We start from the raw sequence: 23,229 nt of genomic DNA on the forward strand, positions 1-23,229 counted from the left end.
ACACTATTGCAGGTCTCGGTGTTCGAAACATTTGATTGTTAATGTGTTTTTCAACAGATGAAAATCGCTATTTTAGTACAGATATTACCTGTGACAAATAGATAAAATGGGCAAAAGAGACAGGAAAACAGGTCCATTAGGTACATAATGGAATTAAATATTAAACATGATTCATTCTCTGTTCTTTTTGTTGTTGTTGTTGTTTTGGTTTTGAAAAGGAGTGACAATATTCTCCCCAGCCCCCTTCGGCTTTCGGGTTTGTAGCTAATGAGAAGTCAATGAAATCTATTGTGTTTTTGTAAGGCTAACGGTGTACAACTAACAGAGGTACAATTGAAAGCATGTCAGTGTCCAGTCCACCCATTCATTTTTGAACAGGCGTCCTATCAATTACGAAATGTCAGTGCATAAATTATCCCTGATATAAAAAACATGAGTGGAAGGCCATCGGATTGACTTCGCTCCGCTCGTAACAAGAAGTAATTTGTACTCTGCTATTTCCCCAAGTGAATAGATTGCACGTGGAGAAAAGAAATGTGATTACTGTGAGTCTCTGTGCAATTTGAGTGACGGCCTTGTTTCTTCTTATTTAGCCTAAAGGTATCAGTGTGTTTTTGTGTCCTAGCATGCTTTCTTGCATTTACAACACTCATTTTGTGGTACCAGTGTCCACGTGACATGAATATATTAATATATAAGATATATGAAATATAATTGATATATGGTCACATTGTTGTTGTAAAACTATTCACCATACTGATAGGTCAGATGTATTTGGTGGTTTGAATGTGAAGTCTTTTTGAAAGCTTTGAAAGTGTCATTTTTTGATAAGTGAAATGTCACATCATAGCGGTCTACATTTCTCATAAATGGGCACGTGAAATTTGAAATATAATAGAATAACTATTTTACGTTCTATAAAGAGCCATCCCTTTTCCATTTGTTGGGTGTTGTTGCTTATGGTTTGCACCTTTCAATTCACAGAAATCCTAAAAGAAGTATGTTGTTTTTCAAAAACGTGCATCTTTTTTTATCACATCCATAAACCATAAATGTTTCTCTCTTTTAAACCAGGAACTTGTGCATAAACTGATATTTTTCTGATGTCTGGACTCTATCAACGCTACACCTAAATTAATAGATGTAGAAATAGTACAAATAAAAGGCAATATATTGGAAAGGCCTTATTTTTGTGTTTACATGTTTATTTCTGCATTCCTTACTTTATTCTCATATTTATTTATACTCTATGTATATCGGAGCCCTTGTCTTGTTAGCTGTGACCCCTGTGACCCCACCTAACAGAGCATGCCCGCAGTGCACTTTCCAGTCTCCTTTGACACGTGTCAGACGTTCAGCAGCAAAAGAGCAACTGCTCAGTAATTAGTCTATGTTAATACTCATTTAAAGGACAGCGGCTGTAATTATAAACTTGTGTTCCATCTTATTAGGTGCTAATTTGTAGTTTAAGTAGCGTCTATTGATTATGCATGCTTTTGTTGAGTGATAATACTCACACGGTTTATTATACATTTTGGTTGGAGTCAATGACAACTATTTGTAGTTGCCGAGTACTGTATTAATTAATTACATGTCTCATTTACACATCCAATAAACTTTAATGATTTGAGAAATCACTTGGAAGGTTTGGGGAATTTCTTTTGTTTATTTTGCTTAATGTGCTTGGAACCCATTTACATCTCCATATTTAAATGGTTCATTTTATTTCAGTAAAAATTAAAACACTTTCCATTTGTTGCCCGTCGATGCAGAGATATTTGGTGCTTGACGTACTACTTAAAGCTGAGATTAGTGCTGCATTACTGATTCAAGATTTATTAAATTGTGATAATAAAACCCATTATAAAGCCATTATACCCACATTAAAACAAGCCACATCATTAACTCTGATTAGGCTGCTGTGGACTTTGTGCTCCTACATAGCCATGAAAGCAAATTACGAGTCATTACGGTGTTTCAAATAACCCGATTATGAACCAGGTTTGAATTAATTTGTGCTTTTCCGCTCATATTGGTTTGCATTTTTCCACAAATCAGACTCTGGCTGGACCCAGCCTTCTCCCATGATGCCTTGCAACATGAAGTTCTGGAAATACTCAAGACGATGGCTGTTGGGAGAAGAGACATGAAATGTTAAGGATACTCACATTCTAAGACTGGTGACCTTATTAGGGAGAAACTCATGTAGTACATTGAGATCTAAACTTACAAATCTGGTCCCTGTCCTTCCTGCAGATCTTCTCTAGGTACAGGATAAAGAGCCTCGTATGTCCTTCCAGCACCAGAACCATGGATGGCGTAGGAGTTCATCTTGTCAACGCCCGGAGGGAAATACCTCCAAGGCAACAGGGCTTCTCCCTTCCATGTCTTGTCCTCTGTACTGGCCATGAATGAAAGAGGAAGCTGTTGCTATAACAAGTAATAAAGGATAGTTCTTAAGTTAATGGTCAAGTCACATCCAGGAATATTTAATATTATTATCTCAATGTTTATTTATATGCATTAAAGCTGGAGTCTCGTGTGTCAATGTTAAGATGATGTCTCTGTTACACTTGCATGCCAAGTAAAGTGGGGCAGGACTAACAGTTAGACTGACCAATGACAGAGGGGGGAGTGTTCGTAAACCTGTCTGACGTTATTTTTAACTATTATAACTAAATATTTAGCTATTTTTTATCATTTTTGCAGACTAAAACACTAGCGGTGCAGTGGCACGTAAACATTGTGTTGTTTTTTGAATATGTACAAATGTATGCTTACAACACATAATATGTAATAAATACCTTTATTAAATGCTAAAACATACTTACCATCAAAACATTATGCTTTCCATTCAGCAGCAGAACAAGATGTTGTCCATGTCTGCAAAACCAAGACAAGTGTTATAACATTCATGTTTGAAAATCTGTGTCTGAAAATCACTGTAGGCTTAATTTACGGGCAAAGTTCGACCTCCAGGTACTGCTCAGTGTTGCTGTTCAGGAAGAAGGATTCAACCACTGCAAATCAATCAAGAATGAGACAATCAGTTAAAATCAAACATTTATTTATAGACTGACTGTTGTAGACCGTCTTCACTTAGTTCCCAACCACATTGAATCAGTTTGCTGTTTATATCTATCATCTATAATAGATAATCCCGGGATCAAGGATTGCATGCCTGTATGAAAGATCAACTGCCTTCACTCTTTAAAACTATAAAAACATCAAATTAAAATAAGAAAAATGCCCTAAAGATGATTTATATGTATGGTCAGAGGTGCAGATGAACAAACCTTCATAATCCCAGAGACCAGGAAACGGTTGTCCAGGGGGTCCAGCTGGTGCTGGGGGGTCATTGAAGAATGGAGCAGTTACCTGCATTATCAAGCCATCCTCACCAGGTGAAAACCGTATTTTGACCGGTTTGTGATCCACAGGTAAACTATCCCAGGTGGTCTTGATGCAAAACTCCATTGCCGTTAAAAGTATACAGCCGACGCAGAAAATGTTAAGCATTGTGAATAGTCTTCTGAACTTCAAGGAGGACCTGAAACGATAAAAAACCTATTAACTGTTCTCAGTTGATGTTGTTACACATTGCTTACACATTTAAGTCTGCTTATAAACATGCAAATAACAATATATATATTATATCACGTGTACCTTTGAACTGCACAACTGAATGCTCAAGACTGTCTGATATGTGATAGCTTTCAACAATCAAAGATAAGTGATACAGTGACATGTCATAAATAAATATAACACCTGATATATGACACTTCCTGGATGGAACATATCTGCCAAACACCCCATATCAGTTTTTACAGTCGAGGAAGGCAGATACACAGCGGCAAATCAAACAGTGTAATAAAAGGGAGTCAAAGGTCTTACCCGACTCGGTTAAACCGAGGGTCCCCGTCATTTTAATAGTCCCTAAACTCTCACGAACAGGGAGGAGGGAGGAACTCTAATCAATCGGAACAACATAAGCACCGGAACGAAATGAACTTGATGTTTCCCGGGAGCGTTTTAGTAAGTCGCACCGCGTCCCCAAGAATAAATCTGATTGGCTGAGAGGTTCTTCAAACCACAAGGCGGAAGGATTTGCAGAAATACTGTGTTATTTTTCATTTGATTTGATTCACGATTCCTCAACGTGTTTACATATCAAGCGGTGCGATACTAAACATGTATAATACGCGTTAATAATGAAGCAAATGTAAATATGTCCATCCGTTAGGATTGTTTTGTGTATGCACTTAAAATCGCCCCCTGGATACCAGTGAAGCTTGAGGCTTTGCTGAGATTTCACTCAAATTCGCATCTTTTTTATTGCATCTATTCAACAAGATCAAGCACATCAATGAACTTTAATAATGTGGGTTTATTCGTAAAATAATGCGTTATATAGTAACGTTAAGTAAATGCAGTGGCTAATGCATGTTTACACGGAGACAGTCTCCAGGGATATGCCGATTGATTCAGACTCGGTTCTTTATACCTGTTTTATTGTAAGCCTCAATTGTTAAGCGGTGTCATTTTTCTATATTACAGATTGCAAAATGACAACAGAGGTAGAGTTTCTTAGAGACCAAGGTGAGAATGTGACTTGTCCTAAATTGAAACCTAATGTTGTGCAGGTAGATGTTCAGTCATTCATATTTATTTGTTTTGCATTTGATCAGTGAACCGTTTAAACTCCGTCCTGGGAAGATATCAGGATGAGTTTCCTCCTCCTTCCTCGGTGTCACAGGTTAGTTGTTGATTCGATATATTGCTTTTATTTACAAAAATAAATGTAACCATACATAGAACTGTCTAAACGGCTTGAATAATGTGAGGACTAAATCCCTTCCTTGTTCTGTTTAGGCTGAAGATGTCGTTCTGGAGTCTGCAGCCCCCTGGCTGTCAGACAGAGGGTGAGTCCGTCCAATCTGAGAGCTTCAATCCATAACAGCCTTTGCCACAATACTGCATACAAATATTTATGTTGACTGACCTTACACTGATTCAATATGTTAATAAACTGTAATCCAAAATACTGTTGTAATTAACTAATGTAATATATGAATGTGCATCAGGCTAATGGCTCCTCTAATAGAAGAGTATGACAGACATATACAACAGATGGAGATGCAGCTAAGGTTCTATCAGGTACACAATATGCAAAAATGCACACACTGTTCTACACCCCGCAGCTAAAGTTTGATGAAACCGATTTCATGCTGTCAAGCTGTAAATTGCAATTTATTTCTAGGTTAGGTAAATGTGGGATGTAAAACATTTGCAGTTAAAGAGTACATTTTCTGTCAATTATCCCCCTCGAACACACTCTCACACTTGTTTATCTTTCACATTTGCAGCAGCAGATGACTGACGTCAAAGCCGGTCTGGAGCAGGTGGTAAAAGAGAACGAGAGGTAAGAGCTTTCGAATGGATCTCCTGCTGATATGTGCACCCAGTCGCTCGGTTGTTATCGGGGCTAGTCACATCCTTCACAAAAACTCACTTGAATGCTGGAAGAAAGTTTGTGATTTGTGTATTGAACTAAGTTATTATAGTTTTATTCATTTTTAAAATTATTTTTTAATGCATTTGTGATTTTAATATTTATTTATTTATTTTTAATTGTTGCTTTATATGATCAATTTATTATATGATCCAGTATTTTATTAACAGAAATGTTTTGAAATTGATACTTTTAGTAAACTAAATTAACTTTGTTAAGGATGAAATAGCATAGCAAATATTTCAAAACAAATAAAGAAGTCACAAATGTATATTTTTCTTTCCAGGCTTCATGCAGAGCAGAGAATGTCCATTGAGAAGCAGCTGCAGTCTTTCTCCACTGGAGCAGAAGGTAGTGCGGCAGCTGACACAGTCGCCATCAGCAACCTGGAGGAGCAGGTCAAGTGCGCCGTGGAGGTGAATATCCCGACCTACGCCGAAACCAGCTCTAAACCCCACAAGCGGATCTGTGTGGCCGCAGGTGTTTACCTGCCCCTGTATCCCGAGTGTCCTTTGACACGCAAGAGGGAAAGAGAGGTGGTCCGGGATTTAAAGTGATGTGCTTTAGTTAATACATGATGAGACTGCGCAGGTCTCGGTGTGGTGAGGGAACGGGGTTTTAATCAGTGAGCAGTAGCTCCAGGTGCTCCTGTGAATTACATATCAACACTTGACATTACGAAGTAATGAGATATTAGTGCATCACTCATCAAGCGTTCCACTTTCAGCCCGCCTTTGCCCTCTTTTACGGAACCGATCACCAGAATGTTATGTCGCAAATCACATTTAAACCTCTAGAGCTGGCGAGGGGTGTTTTTTTCTTCCCCTGTGTCAGGTGAAGACATCGCTCAAGTGAATTCTTTTAAAGTTCACTGACTTCTCGCTGTATCAATAATCCTGAGTCCTAATTTATGACAGGAGAATGAAAGAATTAGCTGTAAATTGAGCATATTAAGCTATATAATGAGGTCCTGTTTCTGGCCATAGAGAGAGCTGTACCGATAGTGATATTGAATCAATTTGGCCTGTATTGAAATATTCAAAATGGACTATTATATAACCAACATGCATGTTTTGCAAACCATTGCGATATGAATATTGTGATGTTTTTATCATTTTGATTCAATTCATTTTGTTTTTCAAAGTGCAAGCTGCTTAACAGAATAAGTATGTTTATATGCTAGCATACACCCTAAAACTTAACCACAAGTAAAATTATAGTATGCTAAACATAGTAAAACAGTAGCATGCATTTATATCTGACATGGTTCTTTTAATAAATTATTCTCTCCTCTACCTTTAAGATGACACTCAAATGTTTATGGATTTGATCTGCCGATCCCATTGATCTGATCATTATTCCAAGATGATTTAAAAAATATTATAGCTAAAAACCACAGTTTGTTCTGTTTGTGTCTCTTCAGGAAAAGGAACAGGCAATGAAGATGTGGCAGGCGGCTGCGCAGGAGTTAGATCGACTGCAGAATGAATACCAGGGCACTGTGAGTGACGGACAGATACACGCAGTCGAACGACAACACATGCAGGTAACTCAACACACAGGTTTACTTGATGGGTTTATCAACCACCACATCAGCCTATTTCTAAAGTGTCAGTTATTATGATTGAACACTAGAGGGCAGTGTTTAGCTATATTAATGCGTGCACAGCCGAACACACAGACCCAGAGCAATGCCATACAAATACTTGTCAGAATTTATATAGGTTTACAAAAAGATCATGTATGCTTTATTTATTTAAAATGCTTTATATATTAAAGTTTGTTTTTATACGAATATAGTTATATTCATTTAAATGCTATGTTTAATATGAATTAATACATATTAATTATCAACTCTTATGAAAATTATATGAATGTGTTTTTAATTAAAATCAATAAATGTAAATATACAATACAAATAAACACTTAGCAGCAAAAGATTTTCTCTCTAACATCTTTTCACTTCAAACTTTCACTTCAAACACAAGGCGTGCCAGGCTGTGTTTCTTTTTCTTTGTACTCAGTATTTGCATTTGGCTTTGACGTACTAGTGCCTCATTATAATATACAATACTTATAAATAATTGAAACGATTTGTCTTCTGGCAGATCTAACTGAAAACTGTCCTGTGTTTTAGAATCAGCTGGGACAGGTTCAACAACACGCCCAACAACTCCAGCTGGCCAATCAGAAGCTTGAATCGGTAAGCGAACCGGATCCATGTATTATGACATGCCCATTCATGACAATTCTGTATTGAATATTAAAATACATGACATTATACAAATAAAATGTCTAGGTTTGTTTGTAGGTTTTTTTAAAACAAATATAATAGTGTGGATTTGGAAATATATCAACCATTAAAAATAGACACATAAAAAAATAAAATGTCAATGCATATGTATGAAATCCCATTTATTAATATGTTACACTTTGGAAGTTATTAAAGGAATGGTTCACCCAAATCTAAATTCTGTCATCATTTAAACCTGTATTTTTTTTTCTTCCGCAGAACACATAAGACGATATTTTGAAGAATGTTGTTAAATGGACCCCATTCACTTGCATTGGTTTTGTGTCCAAACAATAGAAGTGAATGGGGGCCGGTGCTGTTCGGTCACCAAATTTCATCAAAATATCTTTTGTGTTCTGCGGAAGAAAGAAAGTCATACGTGTTTAAAATGACTAGGGGAGTAAATGATGACAGAATATATATTTTTGCATGAACTATCACTTTAATGTTAATTTAAGTTGATAATGGGGCTGTTAAAGGATTCTTTGTGGTTTCAGCTGTTACACAATGGCTTTAAATGTGTTATCCTTGCACTTTTCTGTCTCTCAGTAGTCAGAACCCCACCTCTTCGAGTGAGTGTTGTTCATTGTTCAGCATTGTATCTTTGTGTGTGTGTGTGTGGTGCTTGTAGAGAAATACTATTCTATTGTTTAATTTTTAATGAGCAGTACAGCACACCCACCTTTTTCACACCCGTCTCATCTCTACCTCCAAACACACTTCTGTCATCTCTATCTTTCGCTTTGACCGGTTGGTTTTTTGGGCACATGTGTGTGTTTGGGATTATGCCTAGCCGGCGTTCATGTCTCTCCTGTCACACTCAGACAAATCAGCAGTTCCTGAAGACCGTGGCGGAACAGAGCAGTGAACTGGAAGAATTACGTGGCCAACTCAGGTAGTGCTCCAGATGGTCAACTGTCTATCTGAACTTCAGTCGCTTTTAGTGTTTTATTCCTTGTATAACTGTAGCACAGTCACATTAACTTAGTACATTTAAAGTGATAGATGATCCAAAAATGACCATTCTGTTATCATTTACTCACCCTATTGTCATGTCAAAACCTGAATGACTTTCCTTCTTCTGCAGAACACAAAAGAAGATATTTTGAAGAATGTTGGTAACCAAACAAAGGCGGTACCCGTTGACTTTTACTGTTTAGACAAAAAACGATGGAAGCGAATGGGAACCGCCGTTTTTCGGTTACCAACATCTTCTTTTGTGTTCTCTAGAAGAAAGTTACAGGTTTAAAATGACAAGAAGGTCTGTAAATGATGACAGAATTTTCATTTACGGGTGAACTATCTCTTTAAAGTGTGTTCCACACCCAACAAAAGCTACTTTTTACAAAAACAGAAACGTCTTTTTTTAGACAAGCCAAGCTGGAGCAGAGATCAGCCGCAGCTAAAGTGGAAGAGATGACCAAACTCCTCCAGAACGTCCAGGATCAAATGCAGAGAAAGGTGAGAGATGGGCCACACATGCTCTGCACGCTGCCATTGTTACTCTTGCATAAATGTTCTTGTCAACCTGTGATTAAAAAGGGTTTTCATAATAGTTTTTGTGTGTAATTGTGAAGGAAGAAGACACAGCGGAAGCTCAGGGCAGAGAAGAAACATCCGACCGAAGACTTCAGCAAATGCAGACTGCACTGACCCAGCTGGAGGCCAGGTGCTCATTATCAGTTATAGTGTCTGTGTCTATATACTACTACTAGTACTACTACTTATTGTGCATGTTTTGTTTTAAGGCTTAAAGCTGCAACACAGGATTCTGAGTCAGTACACAGGAAACAGACCGAGGGAGAGAGGCAGGTGGGAGAACTGCAGGGTCGCTGTGCCTCTCTAGAGGAGGAGAAATTCGAAGCACTCAGTCGCCTCAGGAGCTCCATCCAGCTAGCCGAGGAGGCCTCACTTCAGAAAGAGCAGGTCTCACTCCTTCCATTAAACTCATCATACACACCCAGCCCAAGCTCTGAGATGTTTTCACCTGCCTGCAATGACTCCCGTGTACGTGTTTGTGCGGTACTGTAGGCTCAGCTCAGAGAGAAGCAGAGAGCAGAAGAACTGGAGAAGATGAAGGAGGCGATGAAACGGCTCGTACAGGACGCAGCTGTGCGCACTAGGAAAGAGGCACGTGTTATTGTCACTGATAATGACGCATTTGCTCTGAAGTTCCACAGCTAGAAATAACTTGACTGTAAGAACCAGAAAAGCACAGCATGGCTGCTTTTGGTGTCGTTTCTTGATTTGATGTCTGGATTTAAGCATAGACTGACAAGGAACTAATTGAAAACCACAGATTCTCTATGGCTCAAAAGTTTAGGGTCACTTATGACTGTCTCTCATATTCTTATAGATTCTTACAGAACTGTAAGTTGCTTACATTCTTCCAAATACCTTTCTTTGTGTTCAACCGAACAAAACAATTATTTGCAAAAATTGGAACAACTTGAGGGTGAATCATTCATGGCATCATTTTCAGAGTATCCCTTTAACATCCATATATGCCCTACTAAAAAGTGTGCGTCAAATGTATAAATGTAACTGGCTCATTGTTTTGTATTTCTCTATAGGTGGATAATGTCCGTAAGCAGTGCAATGTTCAGATTCAACACATGGCTGAGGAGCTGTCTGCCTTGCAATTGGTGAGCATCTTAGCATACATCTAAGAGACTCACTATTTACTGCACGTGTGTGACTTAAATGTGTCTTCTGCTTGTGTTTGTGTGTGTGTGTAGGAATGTGCCGATAAAGAGATGCAAATTGAACGAGCCCATCGGGAGAGAAAAGCTGTTGAGGAGGAGTTGGGAAAAGTGAATGCACATTCACACTAACACTATTCAATTTAGCAAGAAGCCACAAGAGGCTCCGCGTTACTGTGATAGTAAAACAGTTATGGTATGACGTAAAGAAAAGTGCTTCCCACGATGCCTGTCATACATTGCCTCACGTGGCCTTTTTGCTGTTAAGTCGACAAAAATGTTGTTCAGGTTTTTGATTTTACGTGCGCATATGTTTTATAATGTGGCTAACTACAGCCGTGGAAAAAATTAAGAGACCATTCCGAATTTTCATTTATTCAGCATGTCTAGACGTGTTGTGTTCATTCTTGTCCAGCATGTGTTGAATTTCAACATATCTGTATATTTTCTAAAAGGTTTTTTGTGTTTCATACAAAACAATTTCCAGACGAACATATAGATGACCTTCATTGGGTGCACACTGTTAAATCTGTTCAATTGTTTGTGCGGTGTAGTTATATAAAGAAGGACGTGTTGGAGAGCCCGAGCTGAGGAAGATGGAGGCTCTTCACCAGAGATTTCTGAACACCGAACGACTGAAGGACGAAGCGCAGCTCACCCTCAACAGCACGATAAACAAAATGAAGAAGATGGAGATGGAGTAAGAATACGCACCTTCATAAATCGAAAAATACAAACATGAGGACATACTGTATCCACAGTAGTCAACTACTTCCTAAAATGCAGATATTCGGAGGAGCTGTCGCGCTGTCAGGAGGAGGTGCGGAGGCTCCAGTCAGCCCTGACCAACGTGAGACAGGAGAGCACGTCCATCAGCGAGGAGAGAGTCACGCTGCAGCAGGAGAACCAGAAGCTGCTCAGAGACATGGAGGCGCTACGGAAAGAGTGCTCGCTGGCTCAGAGACGTGCCAAACAACAGGTTTACAACCATACAAATCTCGACACACTTGGCAGACGCTTTTACATTATTCTTATTCATACTTTCAAATACTAGGTAAGAGTAAAATAAGGATTTTTCTCACGTGTGCAGGTATCATCGATGCAACAGGAGCTGTGCGTGAAGGAGCTGGGTTTAGAGTCCAGGCTGCGGGAGATGGAGGAGAGCAGTAAAACCTCCAGCGCTGGTGTGAGCAGACTGCTCCTCGCTCAACAGAAAACCATCAGCCGGTATAAAGATGAGGTCAAGCAGCTCACAGAGGCATTCCAGCAGAAGCTGAGCAGCCTCAGGTGAACACCCGCACGGCCGTGACCTTTGTGCTAATGAGTAAAAATAAAGGTTTAACTAAAACGTGTGATCGTTGCAGGTCAGAGTTGAACAGACAGAAGCAGCGTGCTCAGGAGCTGGAGATCCAGCTGGAAGCTGACCATCAGAAGATACTGGAGGTGTGTACACAAAGTGAATCTGCATTATTAAGCTTTGTTGGTCATAATCATTATTACATAACAGTTATGATATGCAATTGCTTCACGAAGTACGAGAGGCAGGTTTCAGAGCACCAGGAGAAAAACACACGTATACAAAGGCGTCTCACGCAGGCGGAGCAACGGGCAGCCAGCGCATCACAGCAGGTAAGAGATGATCTTATACACCCTCTGACCATAGCAACTGCACTGAGGTTGTACTGAGTCTTATTATCCTTTTCTGCTTTTTTTCAGCTGAGTGTGATGTCACAGCGGAGAAAAGCGGTGTCCATGATGGATCTCGATACTTTGTCGTAAACCAAAACCACAACTTTGTCGTCTTTGACTGATTAAGATTCTGTGAGGTTACCATTTTGTTCATTGTCAGACGGGTTTACTCACGAGTTTGTAACTGTTAGATCATTTTTCATGAATTTATAGACGAGTTGTATTGTTGCATTGACGACTTTTGATGACATCGCCACCAGCCATCAATAAAAAATGATTGCATTGGGAGACATTTTATAATAATTAGGTATTGCCAAGAATTAAATGCTCTGAAGACTGTTAAAAAATCAACACGATTTATTGTGTTGTGTTGAATGTAACATAAATGTGGTGTTTTTAACACAACTGTTTTTAGAGTGTGATGTTTGCAGTTTTGGTCAGAAGATTAGTTATATATATATATAATTTAATTTACTTTTAGTGTAAAAGCCATTTTAAGTATTGAATGGATGACACCTTTGCATATAAAATGTATTGATTCCTTTTTGTACCTTAAAGGGACTCCGATAACAAATCAAATGTAAAGCTGGATGTTAAATTGGTCATTCTTAACATTGACTCAAGTATCTTTGCTGTATATGAATGTCCTTTTATTTTTAAAGCACTCAAAAACACAAAGGTGTATTTTTATTGTACTGATTGACACGCAGACACGCTTAACATTTCACGTGTTTAATCATATTGAAACAGAATGGACAACACGGGGCAACATTTACTGCAATACAGCGCTGTTCTTTGAAAACTTGTGCCATTATCTCACACACTGAAGTGTACACGGTCACACACACATAGGATATATCCACCATCTGTATACAACATACACAAGACAGTTAGTACTTTATTCCCCAACACTGTAGAAGGGAAATGCATAGATTGATAGTGTCACTATTCCACACACTGTCTCTAAATGAAAAACTGAACACATTGTGGAGTTTGGTCCATAAAACAGACAAAAAATAAAACAGTCATATATGTATATATTTATAGATGGAATATAAACATATAGATACATCCATTTCAAATTATGTAATAACATAATATAGATTATTTATATATTGAATTGGATCTCAAAACCTAGTGATGGGACTACAGCCAAAGGAATTCAGACACGTAGGTGTCGCAAAACCACTATGGCTGCCGGGAGCTGTGGTTTCATTAGAGGCGGAGCTTAGCGGACGAGCGGGGACTGTTTGAGAGAGATGAGGACGGAGCGCATTCGGGAGACGTCCTTGGCCTGCTTGCTAGACTTGGGGTTGAAGTCGCAGAGACGTGCCACGCGCTCCCATTCCGTGCCAGGGCTGTTCTCATCCAGCTCCGACACCATGGCTTCCTCGGCCGCCCTGTCGACAACAGAGAACAATCAGCATCCCACAATAAACGGAAACACGCTCGGACGCATTGTGCTGAAGTACGCAACCGCTGACCTCCTTCGCGCCCCACAGAATATCTTGAATGAATTTGACTAACTGATCCAATGAGATGATTTATCCAGCATGTGTGTTTACCATTTAGATCTACAAAGGTTGAAATGGTTTGTGAGGGTTTTGTTAGGAGGAAAGAGGCAAACGTCCCAAAGCAGAATTGCGTTCGAGTTAACCCTTGTTTTTATTTCCATCCAACGGTAATACATTCATAAAGAGACGTTCTTTATGTGACCACATCCAAAACAGATGGTAGCATCATGCCCCACCATTATCAGAACTAGTGACTTGACCTTGAAGGCAGGAAAAGGGTTACGGGAGAGCCAATCATATTTCGCAGCGATTCAATTGGTTAAAATAATTTGTTGTACTTAATCGTACGCTAATGACCCTTCAATGTAGCGATTGACAGGCAAATTAGCTTATTTTAACCACAGAATCATCGTGCAGAGGCTGAACGTGCCATGCGCTGGCAGTGACCAAAAGCGGGGCCCTAAACCAGCCAAACATTATGAAAAAATATTAGATTTGGCTAATGAAATAGATTGACGTCCGGTAAGGAAATTGTAAACTATCCCCGTTTCACCCGGCCCCTGTTAGACAAACCGAGTCCTCTGCCGTGGACTCAGTCCAGTAGATTTGCAAAACGCTCCACTAATAACACAATATACACAGCAAAATGGGTATGAAAAGCCAATGAGGTTATCACTGTCACAGTCAACTACATCAACGCACAAGACTAGTGCACCAACACATCACCACAAAAGGACATCCAGAAACTTATGTTTTGCTTTCTTTTTTTATAGCAGAAACATGTTGATAAAGACAGAAATTCATTGGTGTAATGATTTGCAAAAAGTGTTATTTGTTCCCCGAGCATATTTGCTTTTCTTGTCTTTTTTTTACTTAACTGGTCTAGGCGGTAGCAAGGATGGTTAATGTGAGTGCTTAAGGTGCGTAGAGAAAAGAAAAAACAAGGAGAAACAGATCACAAGTCAGATAAATAGAAAACCAAAAGAAATGAGATTTATGCAGATGACCAAAGCAGGCATGCACTTTTCAAATACCCAAGTCATCTTAGGAGTGTTTCTAAGTGCGCTTAGCTTGCAGCCGTCATTGATGTTCGGCAGTCTCAACTGGCGCTTCAGTTGAGAGACCAAGCAAAAGAAAGCGGCTAACGTTTACAATAGTTCTGCGGAATAGGCAGAAGCGCAAAGAGGTCCAGGGTCAACATGAGGGCTGCAGAACTAAGAGGACAGTTCTAGTCTGGGACAGTTTTGCTCTACCTAAAGGCAAACAATACTTCCTCAAATCTAACACCGCATTAAGAGCAACTAGGTGTCCGGCGAAATGGCCAGCCGGGGGTTAAAGGTGCACCAAGTAGCTACATTTTTACATCTAAAGAAACAAAGTTCTTTGGGTCGATCCATCCCATGTTGAGATCACATGACTGGCCAGACACCCCAACTCAATTTTGGCCATTTTTCGGGGGTATAACATATATTACGAGTGACAAAGAGTGGAAAATAGGGTATTTTTAGAATGGAAATCTTGATGCTACATTCACACCATTATGTACTGATATAAAGTCAATGACCGCTGTTGAATTAGCATGAAAACAAATGACTTCGTGCACCTTTGATTGTAATCTATATGCTTATAAATCATTTTTATGATAAAATTGATAAATGTGGCAAAATAAAGCATTTGAAAATATGCTTGGCTACGACACCACATGGAGACATAGTTGCTTTGAAGTTAACTACTGCACTAAATATCACTACAATATAACAAATTTCTAATAATAGTGCTAGACAATAAGTAACATTGACTAATCACACAATTGACACAATCTTTTAGATGTTTATCATTTTAAACAAAATGCAGACATCGTGACAAATGCACAACATGACCGTATGACCAATAATGGGTTAAATTAAAAAATGAAAACTGGGTTAAGAAAAAAACATAACTGGCATGAGTAAGACTGATGAAAGGTCTGCTATGTATTTTGTAACGTATAAGGGAGTAAATGGAAGGCGTGCATAGGATGAATAATCATTTATCATATATGTGAATTCTAATGCTAATGATAACCACTTGTATTTTAATGATGAGGAGTTTAACCAAGAGTTTGGTTACACATGTGTGACGGGTGATGAAAAAGATGCAGGGGAAGGAGTGTTAATGAGAAATGCATGAGAAAAGAAGGGATGTTAGTTTAGCAACATACACATAACCAATCAGATCAGCGAAGGGTTGTTTGTAGAAATCCTCATCCAGCACCCTGGGAGTCCCAGAGGAGAGCAGTGAAGCAGGAGAGAACAGAGAGAGGTAAAATGGAGAAAACACACTTATACAGAGGCAAAACACGCTGTTACCAAAATGTTAGCATCCAAGCCAAGTGCATTTAAGTGAACGACGAGCTGACAGATGGATTTACACACGCGCACAGGACGCGAGAGACAAACGAGACGTTAAAATATGAGGAGTTGAAACAATTTAGCACACAAAAGGTGAGAGACAATCAGAGAGATTTGAGATAGTCCGAGGCGCTCGAATGGTTTTGGATGTTTGCGAAATGCAGAGGTGTATTAAACGCTCGGATACAATGTCAGCTGAAATCCGATTTTCTGTCTGCAGCGCAAAAGAATCAATACATTTCAGATTGCGATGTTATGTTTACTGCGATTGTAAGTATCATTGTGTCATACTAAATCTGACCACTCCGTCCATTCACTGGATGGAAAAAAGCTTTTGACGAGTTTCTTAGAGCAAAAATCATCTCTTGTTTCCCACGTACATACTGCGTAATTATTACAGTAAATATAATAACTGGGTAATAAATAGGTCCTAACCCTGAACCTACACCTAAACTTATACCATGTAGTTACCCAGTACTTTCTTAGGTGAGTACACTGTAAGTACAAGTACTGTACAATAAAGTGCAACCAAAACATCTTACTAGAGAGTAACTGCTTCAGTTCATGTGACTACAAAACAGCGTGCGTCTGGGGGGAAATCACATGATGACCATTCCAAGGTCAGTGTGTCAAATCTGTTACGCTTGTACTCGGTTTCCTCTCTGAATAAGTAACATTCGTAATCCTTTTACAGTAACAATCTGAATTTCATGCAGATTATTTATACATATTTTAATTATTACAAAAACACTTATTGTTACCTTTTAACTACTACGTACCCATAACAGACACTCTGCTGAATACTATTGACAGAACTGAAATAAAAAGCTGATATTCTATAGATTCCACCATGTCTATTCCCATATAAAAGAAAAAACCTACACACATCTCCTGGATTTTAGCTTCTCCTTTAGATGAAGTTGCTACAGATTCTCCGCTTTAAACGCCTCCTTTAGATTAAAACTACAGCGTCTGTGTCGTATACCTGTTGTTGACTTTGGTTTTCTCCAGCTGTTCGTTCTGCCTGGTGTGCCACTCCTCCAGCTCCAACTTGGCCTTCTCCTTCCACTCCACCTCCTGCTCTCGCGAGTTAGCATCTGCAAACACAACGAGCATTTGTCAGGCTTTTCACGGCTTGCCATATCTGCATTCAAGCTTCAACGATCACGACGGATTTGCCAAGTCCGTTGTTCCTCACCGAGCTGCTCGAGCCTCTCGCGCTGCTCCTCTCTCCACTTCCTCAAGCTCTCCGGCTCGGCCTGTAATCGGTCTGCGCTGGAGATGGCCGCATAAAAATCTGAAGGGCCGTTACTCTCCTACGGAAAAGCAAACAAAGTGAAGGCTCCGAACCATGCTGATGCCAGGACTAAGCAAAAGAACTCAGAAAGAAATGATCAACCTATTTTTCAGCAGCTTGCAATATAGGCTTTGTAAAGCCATCTTTTCAACTAAACAGCAACTGTTGAAAAGCAGATTTAAACAGTACAAATCTTAGTCTTAACTTCTATTTTATGGTATATTTTAGGAAAACTAAAGATATCATCCTTTACCTATTATTTACTGAACATGCACATGATCTTTCAGACTGTTAAATACAAATAAATAATTTTCTTAAGTTACTCGTATCCAAACATTCCTTCAGCAAAATACACATCGAAGGCAGCTAATGTGTGATATGAGTGAACCAATAAAAGTATATTTTGTGCATGATGGAATACAGGCACGTAGCCTTTAAGATCTTACCCCATGAAGATCTCCATTAATCGCTCCTGAAAAGACAAAAGAAACACAAGTGTCAAAACTGCATTTATCAAATTCTCATTCGGTTCTCTCTGTTAACATAAACATATGTTGGACAAAGGATCTTTGAGCAAATGGCTGTGCTGTCGCTGGTGAACAGGATATAGGGTATCTCCCCCGTCCGTGGTTTTGCTGACTTTCTTCCTGAATCGGTGGAAAGCTTACGCAACATCTTTGAAAAGATGTTGTCATCAGCATCATCTGAACATTTTCAATCAACTAAAGGATTTTTACTGAAATCCTATGAATCCTTTTTGGCCTTAACTAATGCACCGTATTCAACATGCAGGTTGACTCCATTTAGCTGCATATTGCAATGCAAGCAAGACCGTTGCCTCTCGCCTCCCTAGATCTAACGCCGTCCTCCTAAATCGAAGTTGCCTTTGTGCTCCTGAAACCACATCCCTGCCATTATTTATTCAAACCCTTTCGGCCAGAGAAGCATTCGAGCCAATAGCCCCCAATGAGAGAACGCCATGGCGACATTCACGGGTAGTATTTTCTTCTGTGTTATTGTTGACATTACAGGCGAATATTTAACGTCAAACCAGAATGTATTTACAGTAAAGGTCACCAATATACATCTTTCTCGGTGTAGGCGTTTGAAGTCATCTGCGATGTGCATTTATAGCAGAAAGAAAATCAGTAGAGGTCACATTTGCATGTGAAACGGTTCATTTTGCCGGGACTGGGAGATGCATGATGGCCGGATGGTTCTCGATAACTTGGAAAGAGCCAACCTAGAAGAGATGGTATGAATTGGTGGAAACAGAATGGGAATCATGAGTGCGCTGGAATAAAACATTGGCGAATCATGGGTTGCTCATACATATGTCTCTAGTCCTGTAAAGCAACTGCATTGACAACACACCTTCAGTCCAAAGGTCAGTATATAATAAAAAGCCATTCCGCTCCAATGATCTGTAATGTTAAAGATACAATGGTCACAAAGTGACCGATGGGTTCCGATCCACACAGGAATTCATTTTGGGATCAGATAGTTAAATAACAGATCTACCCAAATAGCGGAGTTAAAGATAACATCTGGTTTCCGGTTTCCTTTTACTGTTAGTCTAGTACACCATTGAGACTGACTATCTGGACAGCTGATCTGCATAACAGATCTGATCTGCAACACACTCGCATCCACGCAAACCCTACACGTTAATTCATACAGAGCTCTTAATGAAGGCTAAAGTTAGCTCGCTAACCGCCGAATAAAACAGCGCGTTGTCCTCACGTTCATTGAACTGATCGACAACGCGGTTAAAACGTATTAATTCGCCTAAAAACGTCTCGGATCGGTCGGCGCTAACCCACCGTCCTGGTCTTGGATCAGGGATGATGGCACGTCTCCGCTGTCCAGGATGCTGAAGCCCTCGTCATTCTCGATGCCCGCGATCTCGCTCTCTTGCTGGGCCAGGAACGCCGCCGCCGGGTCCTCGTCAGCCCCCACGCCGTTCCCCGCGCTACTCTGAGGGGCACTGAGCATATCAAAATCGTCCATGGCCGGATAAATGTGTTGAGATTGAGAACGGTTGAAACACAAATCGCCTTGATGTCTTCCTCGTCGACGGCTCCGGTTTAATGTCAGCGGGGGAGGTGCTTAAGGAAGCACAAGCGAGAAGAAAACGACGCTCGGCCAATCAGCGGAGTGTATTTTTGACGGACCGTTCTGTCGTCCGTACATACGAGAGAGAGTTGAGTCGTCGGCCAATGAAATGACTTAACCGCGGCTGAGCAAGTCCCGTGATCCTCAGCGTGCCCTGATAGGGCGTTGCAGCAGATTAATGCGACGCACACGTATCGATATAAATATAAACAAGGCTTTGTGATAAATTACTGTAACCTCAAAACTTCGTTTGAGTGCGACGATTGTGTTATTTAACGTGAAAATAATATTACACAAAAGGGACAATACTAGTTCTGAAATGTACTACTCCATGTATGTACTGGCGCATTGAATTGGTAATTTAAAACAAAGTATGCATACTTTATCATGCATAGAATGACGCATACTTGCATACTTTTTTAATTCAAAAATCAAATAAAGAAACTGAATTGAAGCCCTATTTACATTATTTTTGTAAGGTTTTTAAGTTTGACAATAGTAAGCACGTTTAGTTGATTTTAAGTTAAATTGCGGTAATCTGAAAATAAATCAATCATCTAGAATTTTTCTGAATTTATTTATTCAGAATCAACAAATGGACCACACAGTAGAGTAAGAAATCATAGAGGAGATTTGTTTTCTGTTATTTATTCAACAGTATTTGGCAAACGATAACCCATACATTAGGAACAGGTGTGAAAAAATAAAAATGCATTATTGTATTGTTGAACGTGTGTTTTTCTGCCGGACAGACAAAGATTCAGTGCCTTTTTAACAGCGGTTCAACCATAATGCATATTTGGCAGAAATCCACAAATGTGTGTAAACTTCTGTCTGACTGCAATGAAGAGACATTTAGCATTCCCTAGGCTTTAACTTTCTTGCCATAGTTGTCGACCGCGTCCCCAGAGATGCTCTCATCTGCCTCGATGTCTATCGTCACCTTCTTCCCCACCAGCTGGAAGATGTCTTCTGGAGCTACACCCTTCGGTTCTGCTACTTTCACGGCCAGCATGTCAAGCGTTAGTTCTGTACCTTTTGGGATGGCCGTCTTTGCGACGACAGACTTCCCCAGCTTAAGAGAAGTGAAAGACAGGAAAATACTTACAGGAATGTTCCGACTAAGCAGATTTCTTATAGACAAGCTGGAAAAATAACAACCCGCTAAGAAAAAAAGCACGGTGGAGAAAGCAGTTCTTACATACTTGACGGGTCGGATAAAAACATAAATTTAGACTGTAATGGAGTAAGGTGAGAGAAAGAGTGTAAGAGAATGCATTTGTTCTAACCTTATCATGGCACGGCACCTCGCAAGTCAGCATGGTTTTTTTCCCGGTGCCCAAAGCTCTCTCGACGGTGCGGATAGATTGCACCAACTCCTTCAGTTCCTCGGGCACCAGGGATGCGGAGTGATCGCTGCCCTTCCAAGTCTTGTCCAGGGTAACGTGCCGCTCCACAACCTTCGCCCCAAGTGCGACTGCACCTACAGTGATGCTGATCCCACTCTCATGGCCCGAATACCCAATGGGAATGTCTGGGAATTCCTTTTGGTATTCCTGTCATTTGGAACATAGGAATGCTATGTGTATAGATGATTGTTGTTTAATAATAAAGAACACATTTTTCTCCGGTGGCTTTACCGTGATGACTCGCAGGTTGACGTCCTCGGGTTCCAGCGGGTATGCACTCGTGCACTGCAGGATGCAAAAGTTTTGGTTGTGCTCTTTTACAGTCGCGTAAACACGACGCATCGTCTCCATGGACTGCATGCCGCTGGACACCACCATGGAACGTCCTGTTACACACAAGAGTTTACAGAGGTTTGCGTTTTTATAATGGCACTGATAATGGTAATTGTACTTTAGTAGTACAAATAGCATTTATTAGCTTCGTTTAACCAAAATTTAAACTTGACGGAAACCTTTTTGGGCAGTTCTCTTGAGGTAGGGAAAGTTGTTAGTGTCTCCCGATCCAACTTTGAAGAAAGGCACATTGAGTTCGTGAAGGAATTCTACAGCCATCTTAAAGCAGAGTTACAAGAGAACAGCAACATTTAAACTTTAAACCTACAACATTGTTTAGTATGCAAGCAAAGTTTTGAGACAATGATGTCATACAAACAGCAAAGTAAAATATTCTATCCGTATTTGATTTATATTATGCTGTATTTACTATTATTATTACTACTACTGTTGAAAAAAACTAAAGTTTAATACATAAAAGTGTGACAAAAGAACCATTTTGAAACACTTTCACCTAACTGTTTAACATGTAAAGTAGGAATCTCTTGCAGGGAACAGTGCAAAATGACAAAAAACATATAAACAACATATTAACACCTACTTGTATATTATAAAGTCTGATCTTTAAGACAGTAACCCGCTCACCTCATCCATGCCCGACGCAGTAAAGAAGATCCCCACTTCTTTGGCATACTGCTGCAGCTCTTTGTACTGCTCGTGGCTGAACTCTAGATGGCGCTTGTGCTCTCCGTAAGTTTTTCCCCACGAGTGTTTGGAGCTGTACGGCCTCTCCAGCGCTTTCTTATTGAATTTATACTCCAGCTCGCTCTTCTGAAACTTCGCGCAGTCCGCCCCGCAGTCCTACAAAGACAATAAAGGCAAGAATGTCGAATGACGACACTACAAACAAAATAATGAATTACAAAGAAGCTTCAAATACTGGAACCGGTTCAACGTATAGAACGCTGGATAGATGACGTAAAACGTGGATTTTCGTTACGTTTTACAGCAAGATTTCACGCACAAAGAAAGAAAAGGGGGAAATTCACATAATTGCGCACAATTGTGGCTTCTGTAACTTGTTTTTAAATATATTACAACAAAACAACCCGACGTTACTCTGAAGTGGGGCTTTTATGTATTATTTAGAAACACACTGAATTATTACATTCTAATTCACAGGAAGTTTATTTTATTTCATTACATTATATAACACATTATAGCTTGTAAGTCTTCACTCCATGGCAACATTTTATGTAACGTACACAATGAAGGGAGTGATTTGAGAGTTGAATGAACAACTATTTTATGCCCCGCATCAAATAAAGCACCTGTCGTCTTCTGCTTCACTGCCTGCTGTGAGAAACCTTTTAAAATCCACTTCATAATAAACCAGCACTCGCAAATCTGATCATTTATTATAATAAATTAACTATTTAACACACTTATTACGTTAGAAAGCTGACATCTAAATGACTTCTCCCCAGTTTTGTTTTTAATTTGTAGGTTTGCAAAGACGATGAAATTCGTATCGATGTCGAGCCATTTAAATAAAATCTTACCTTTGACATCTTGATCATTTTCTTGGCGATTTCAATGTCTCCCTGATGATTCTGTCCGATTTCTGCGATAATGAAACACGGGTTGTTCCCGCCGATCTTGCGACCGGGACACAACTCGAATTCAAGAGGCATCTTTACTACAAGTGCAGAAAGACAGACAGAAGTGTTGAGAATATGACAGTAAGTGAGTTTGTCCCGCACGAGCTGTCGCTGCTTTGGTTATACGCGTCAAATGCAGTGATAAAAGAGCGCATAGAACTTCCGGGTTTACTTATGCCTACACGCCCATGCGCTTCAAAATAAAAGTCGTAATTGACTTGAAGTCTGCCGAACGAAGCTGAGGGTTAAAGTAGAAATATTTCAGCATGTATTTTAGTATAACTTTAGACATGTTACAAATGTTACAGTTTACT

The 23,229-nt window shown here is 39.7% G+C and overlaps 4 protein-coding genes across 8 annotated transcripts; 1 reads left to right on the plus strand and 3 right to left on the minus strand.

The window, feature by feature from the left end:
- Positions 1–1,646: 1,646 nt before the first annotated feature.
- Positions 1,647–3,901, minus strand: cUnh4orf33 (chromosome Un C4orf33 homolog). Of its 2 annotated transcripts, XM_079463114.1 has the most exons (6): positions 3,667–3,901; positions 3,297–3,550; positions 2,960–3,020; positions 2,832–2,883; positions 2,231–2,430; positions 1,647–2,129 (listed from the first exon to the last, which is right to left on the minus strand). In XM_079463114.1, exons 2-6 carry the CDS (start codon positions 3,517–3,519, stop codon positions 2,009–2,011), a joined length of 657 nt encoding a protein of 218 aa, XP_079319240.1. In that variant the 5' UTR covers positions 3,520–3,550; positions 3,667–3,901; the 3' UTR covers positions 1,647–2,008. The 2 variants fall into 2 exon arrangements, with proteins under 2 accessions (XP_079319240.1, XP_079319239.1); XM_079463113.1 differs by lacking the exon at positions 3,667–3,901 and having other exon boundaries at positions 3,297–3,623.
- Positions 3,902–4,021: 120 nt separating this feature from the next.
- sclt1 (sodium channel and clathrin linker 1) lies at positions 4,022–12,863 on the plus strand. Of its 2 annotated transcripts, XM_079463116.1 has the most exons (23): positions 4,022–4,177; positions 4,309–4,381; positions 4,558–4,599; positions 4,689–4,756; positions 4,873–4,922; positions 5,085–5,157; positions 5,367–5,422; positions 5,799–5,928; positions 6,936–7,058; positions 7,650–7,715; positions 8,630–8,700; positions 9,176–9,266; positions 9,383–9,474; positions 9,554–9,731; positions 9,837–9,935; positions 10,379–10,450; positions 10,544–10,618; positions 11,062–11,207; positions 11,294–11,486; positions 11,598–11,794; positions 11,872–11,950; positions 12,041–12,136; positions 12,224–12,863. In XM_079463116.1, exons 3-23 carry the CDS (start codon positions 4,566–4,568, stop codon positions 12,284–12,286), a joined length of 2,052 nt encoding a protein of 683 aa, XP_079319242.1. In that variant the 5' UTR covers positions 4,022–4,177; positions 4,309–4,381; positions 4,558–4,565; the 3' UTR covers positions 12,287–12,863. The 2 variants fall into 2 exon arrangements, with proteins under 2 accessions (XP_079319242.1, XP_079319241.1); XM_079463115.1 differs by having other exon boundaries at positions 4,067–4,381.
- clta (clathrin, light chain A) lies at positions 12,828–19,595 on the minus strand. Of its 3 annotated transcripts, XM_079463117.1 has the most exons (6): positions 19,221–19,560; positions 17,844–17,869; positions 17,299–17,416; positions 17,086–17,197; positions 15,911–15,964; positions 12,915–14,624 (listed from the first exon to the last, which is right to left on the minus strand). In XM_079463117.1, exons 1-6 carry the CDS (start codon positions 19,405–19,407, stop codon positions 14,417–14,419), a joined length of 705 nt encoding a protein of 234 aa, XP_079319243.1. In that variant the 5' UTR covers positions 19,408–19,560; the 3' UTR covers positions 12,915–14,416. The 3 variants fall into 3 exon arrangements, with proteins under 3 accessions (XP_079319244.1, XP_079319243.1, XP_079319245.1); XM_079463118.1 differs by lacking the exon at positions 15,911–15,964 and having other exon boundaries at positions 12,828–13,596; positions 19,221–19,595; XM_079463119.1 differs by lacking the exon at positions 12,915–14,624 and having other exon boundaries at positions 15,786–15,964.
- Positions 19,596–20,072: 477 nt separating this feature from the next.
- nansa (N-acetylneuraminic acid synthase a) lies at positions 20,073–23,109 on the minus strand. Its single transcript, XM_079462576.1, has 6 exons — positions 22,817–23,109; positions 21,900–22,115; positions 21,434–21,533; positions 21,153–21,307; positions 20,802–21,068; positions 20,073–20,587 (listed from the first exon to the last, which is right to left on the minus strand). Exons 1-6 carry the CDS (start codon positions 22,946–22,948, stop codon positions 20,378–20,380), a joined length of 1,080 nt encoding a protein of 359 aa, XP_079318702.1. The 5' UTR covers positions 22,949–23,109; the 3' UTR covers positions 20,073–20,377.
- Positions 23,110–23,229: the final 120 nt, after the last annotated feature.

The sequence above is a fragment of the Barbatula barbatula genome (genome assembly GCF_947034865.1).
Source record: "Barbatula barbatula genome assembly, chromosome: 8".
Lineage (NCBI taxonomy): Eukaryota > Metazoa > Chordata > Actinopteri > Cypriniformes > Nemacheilidae > Barbatula > Barbatula barbatula.

Coding starts and splice junctions, on each gene's coding strand:
- cUnh4orf33 (XM_079463114.1), bottom strand. CDS start 3,519: ATGCTTAACATTTTCTGCGTCGGCTGTATACTTTTAACGGCAATGGAG. Junction 2,884..2,959: donor CTGGAGGTCGAACTTTGCCC/GTAAATTAAGCC, acceptor TTGGTTTTGCAG/ACATGGACAACATCTTGTTC. Junction 2,130..2,230: donor GAAGGACAGGGACCAGATTT/GTAAGTTTAGAT, acceptor TTCTCCCAACAG/CCATCGTCTTGAGTATTTCC.
- sclt1 (XM_079463116.1), top strand. CDS start 4,566: ATGACAACAGAGGTAGAGTTTCTTAGAGACCAAG. Junction 9,936..10,378: donor CTGTGCGCACTAGGAAAGAG/GCACGTGTTATT, acceptor ATTTCTCTATAG/GTGGATAATGTCCGTAAGCA. Junction 11,795..11,871: donor CAGAAGCTGAGCAGCCTCAG/GTGAACACCCGC, acceptor TGATCGTTGCAG/GTCAGAGTTGAACAGACAGA.
- clta (XM_079463117.1), bottom strand. CDS start 19,407: ATGGACGATTTTGATATGCTCAGTGCCCCTCAGAGTAGCGCGGGGAAC. Junction 17,198..17,298: donor CGAGAGGCTCGAGCAGCTCG/GTGAGGAACAAC, acceptor TTGTGTTTGCAG/ATGCTAACTCGCGAGAGCAG. Junction 14,625..15,910: donor GCTGATCTGATTGGTTATGT/GTATGTTGCTAA, acceptor ACGCACCTTAAG/CACTCACATTAACCATCCTT.
- nansa (XM_079462576.1), bottom strand. CDS start 22,948: ATGCCTCTTGAATTCGAGTTGTGTCCCGGTCGCAAGATCGGCGGGAAC. Junction 21,069..21,152: donor TCAACCTGCGAGTCATCACG/GTAAAGCCACCG, acceptor TCCAAATGACAG/GAATACCAAAAGGAATTCCC. Junction 20,588..20,801: donor AGGTGCCGTGCCATGATAAG/GTTAGAACAAAT, acceptor ACTTCTCTTAAG/CTGGGGAAGTCTGTCGTCGC.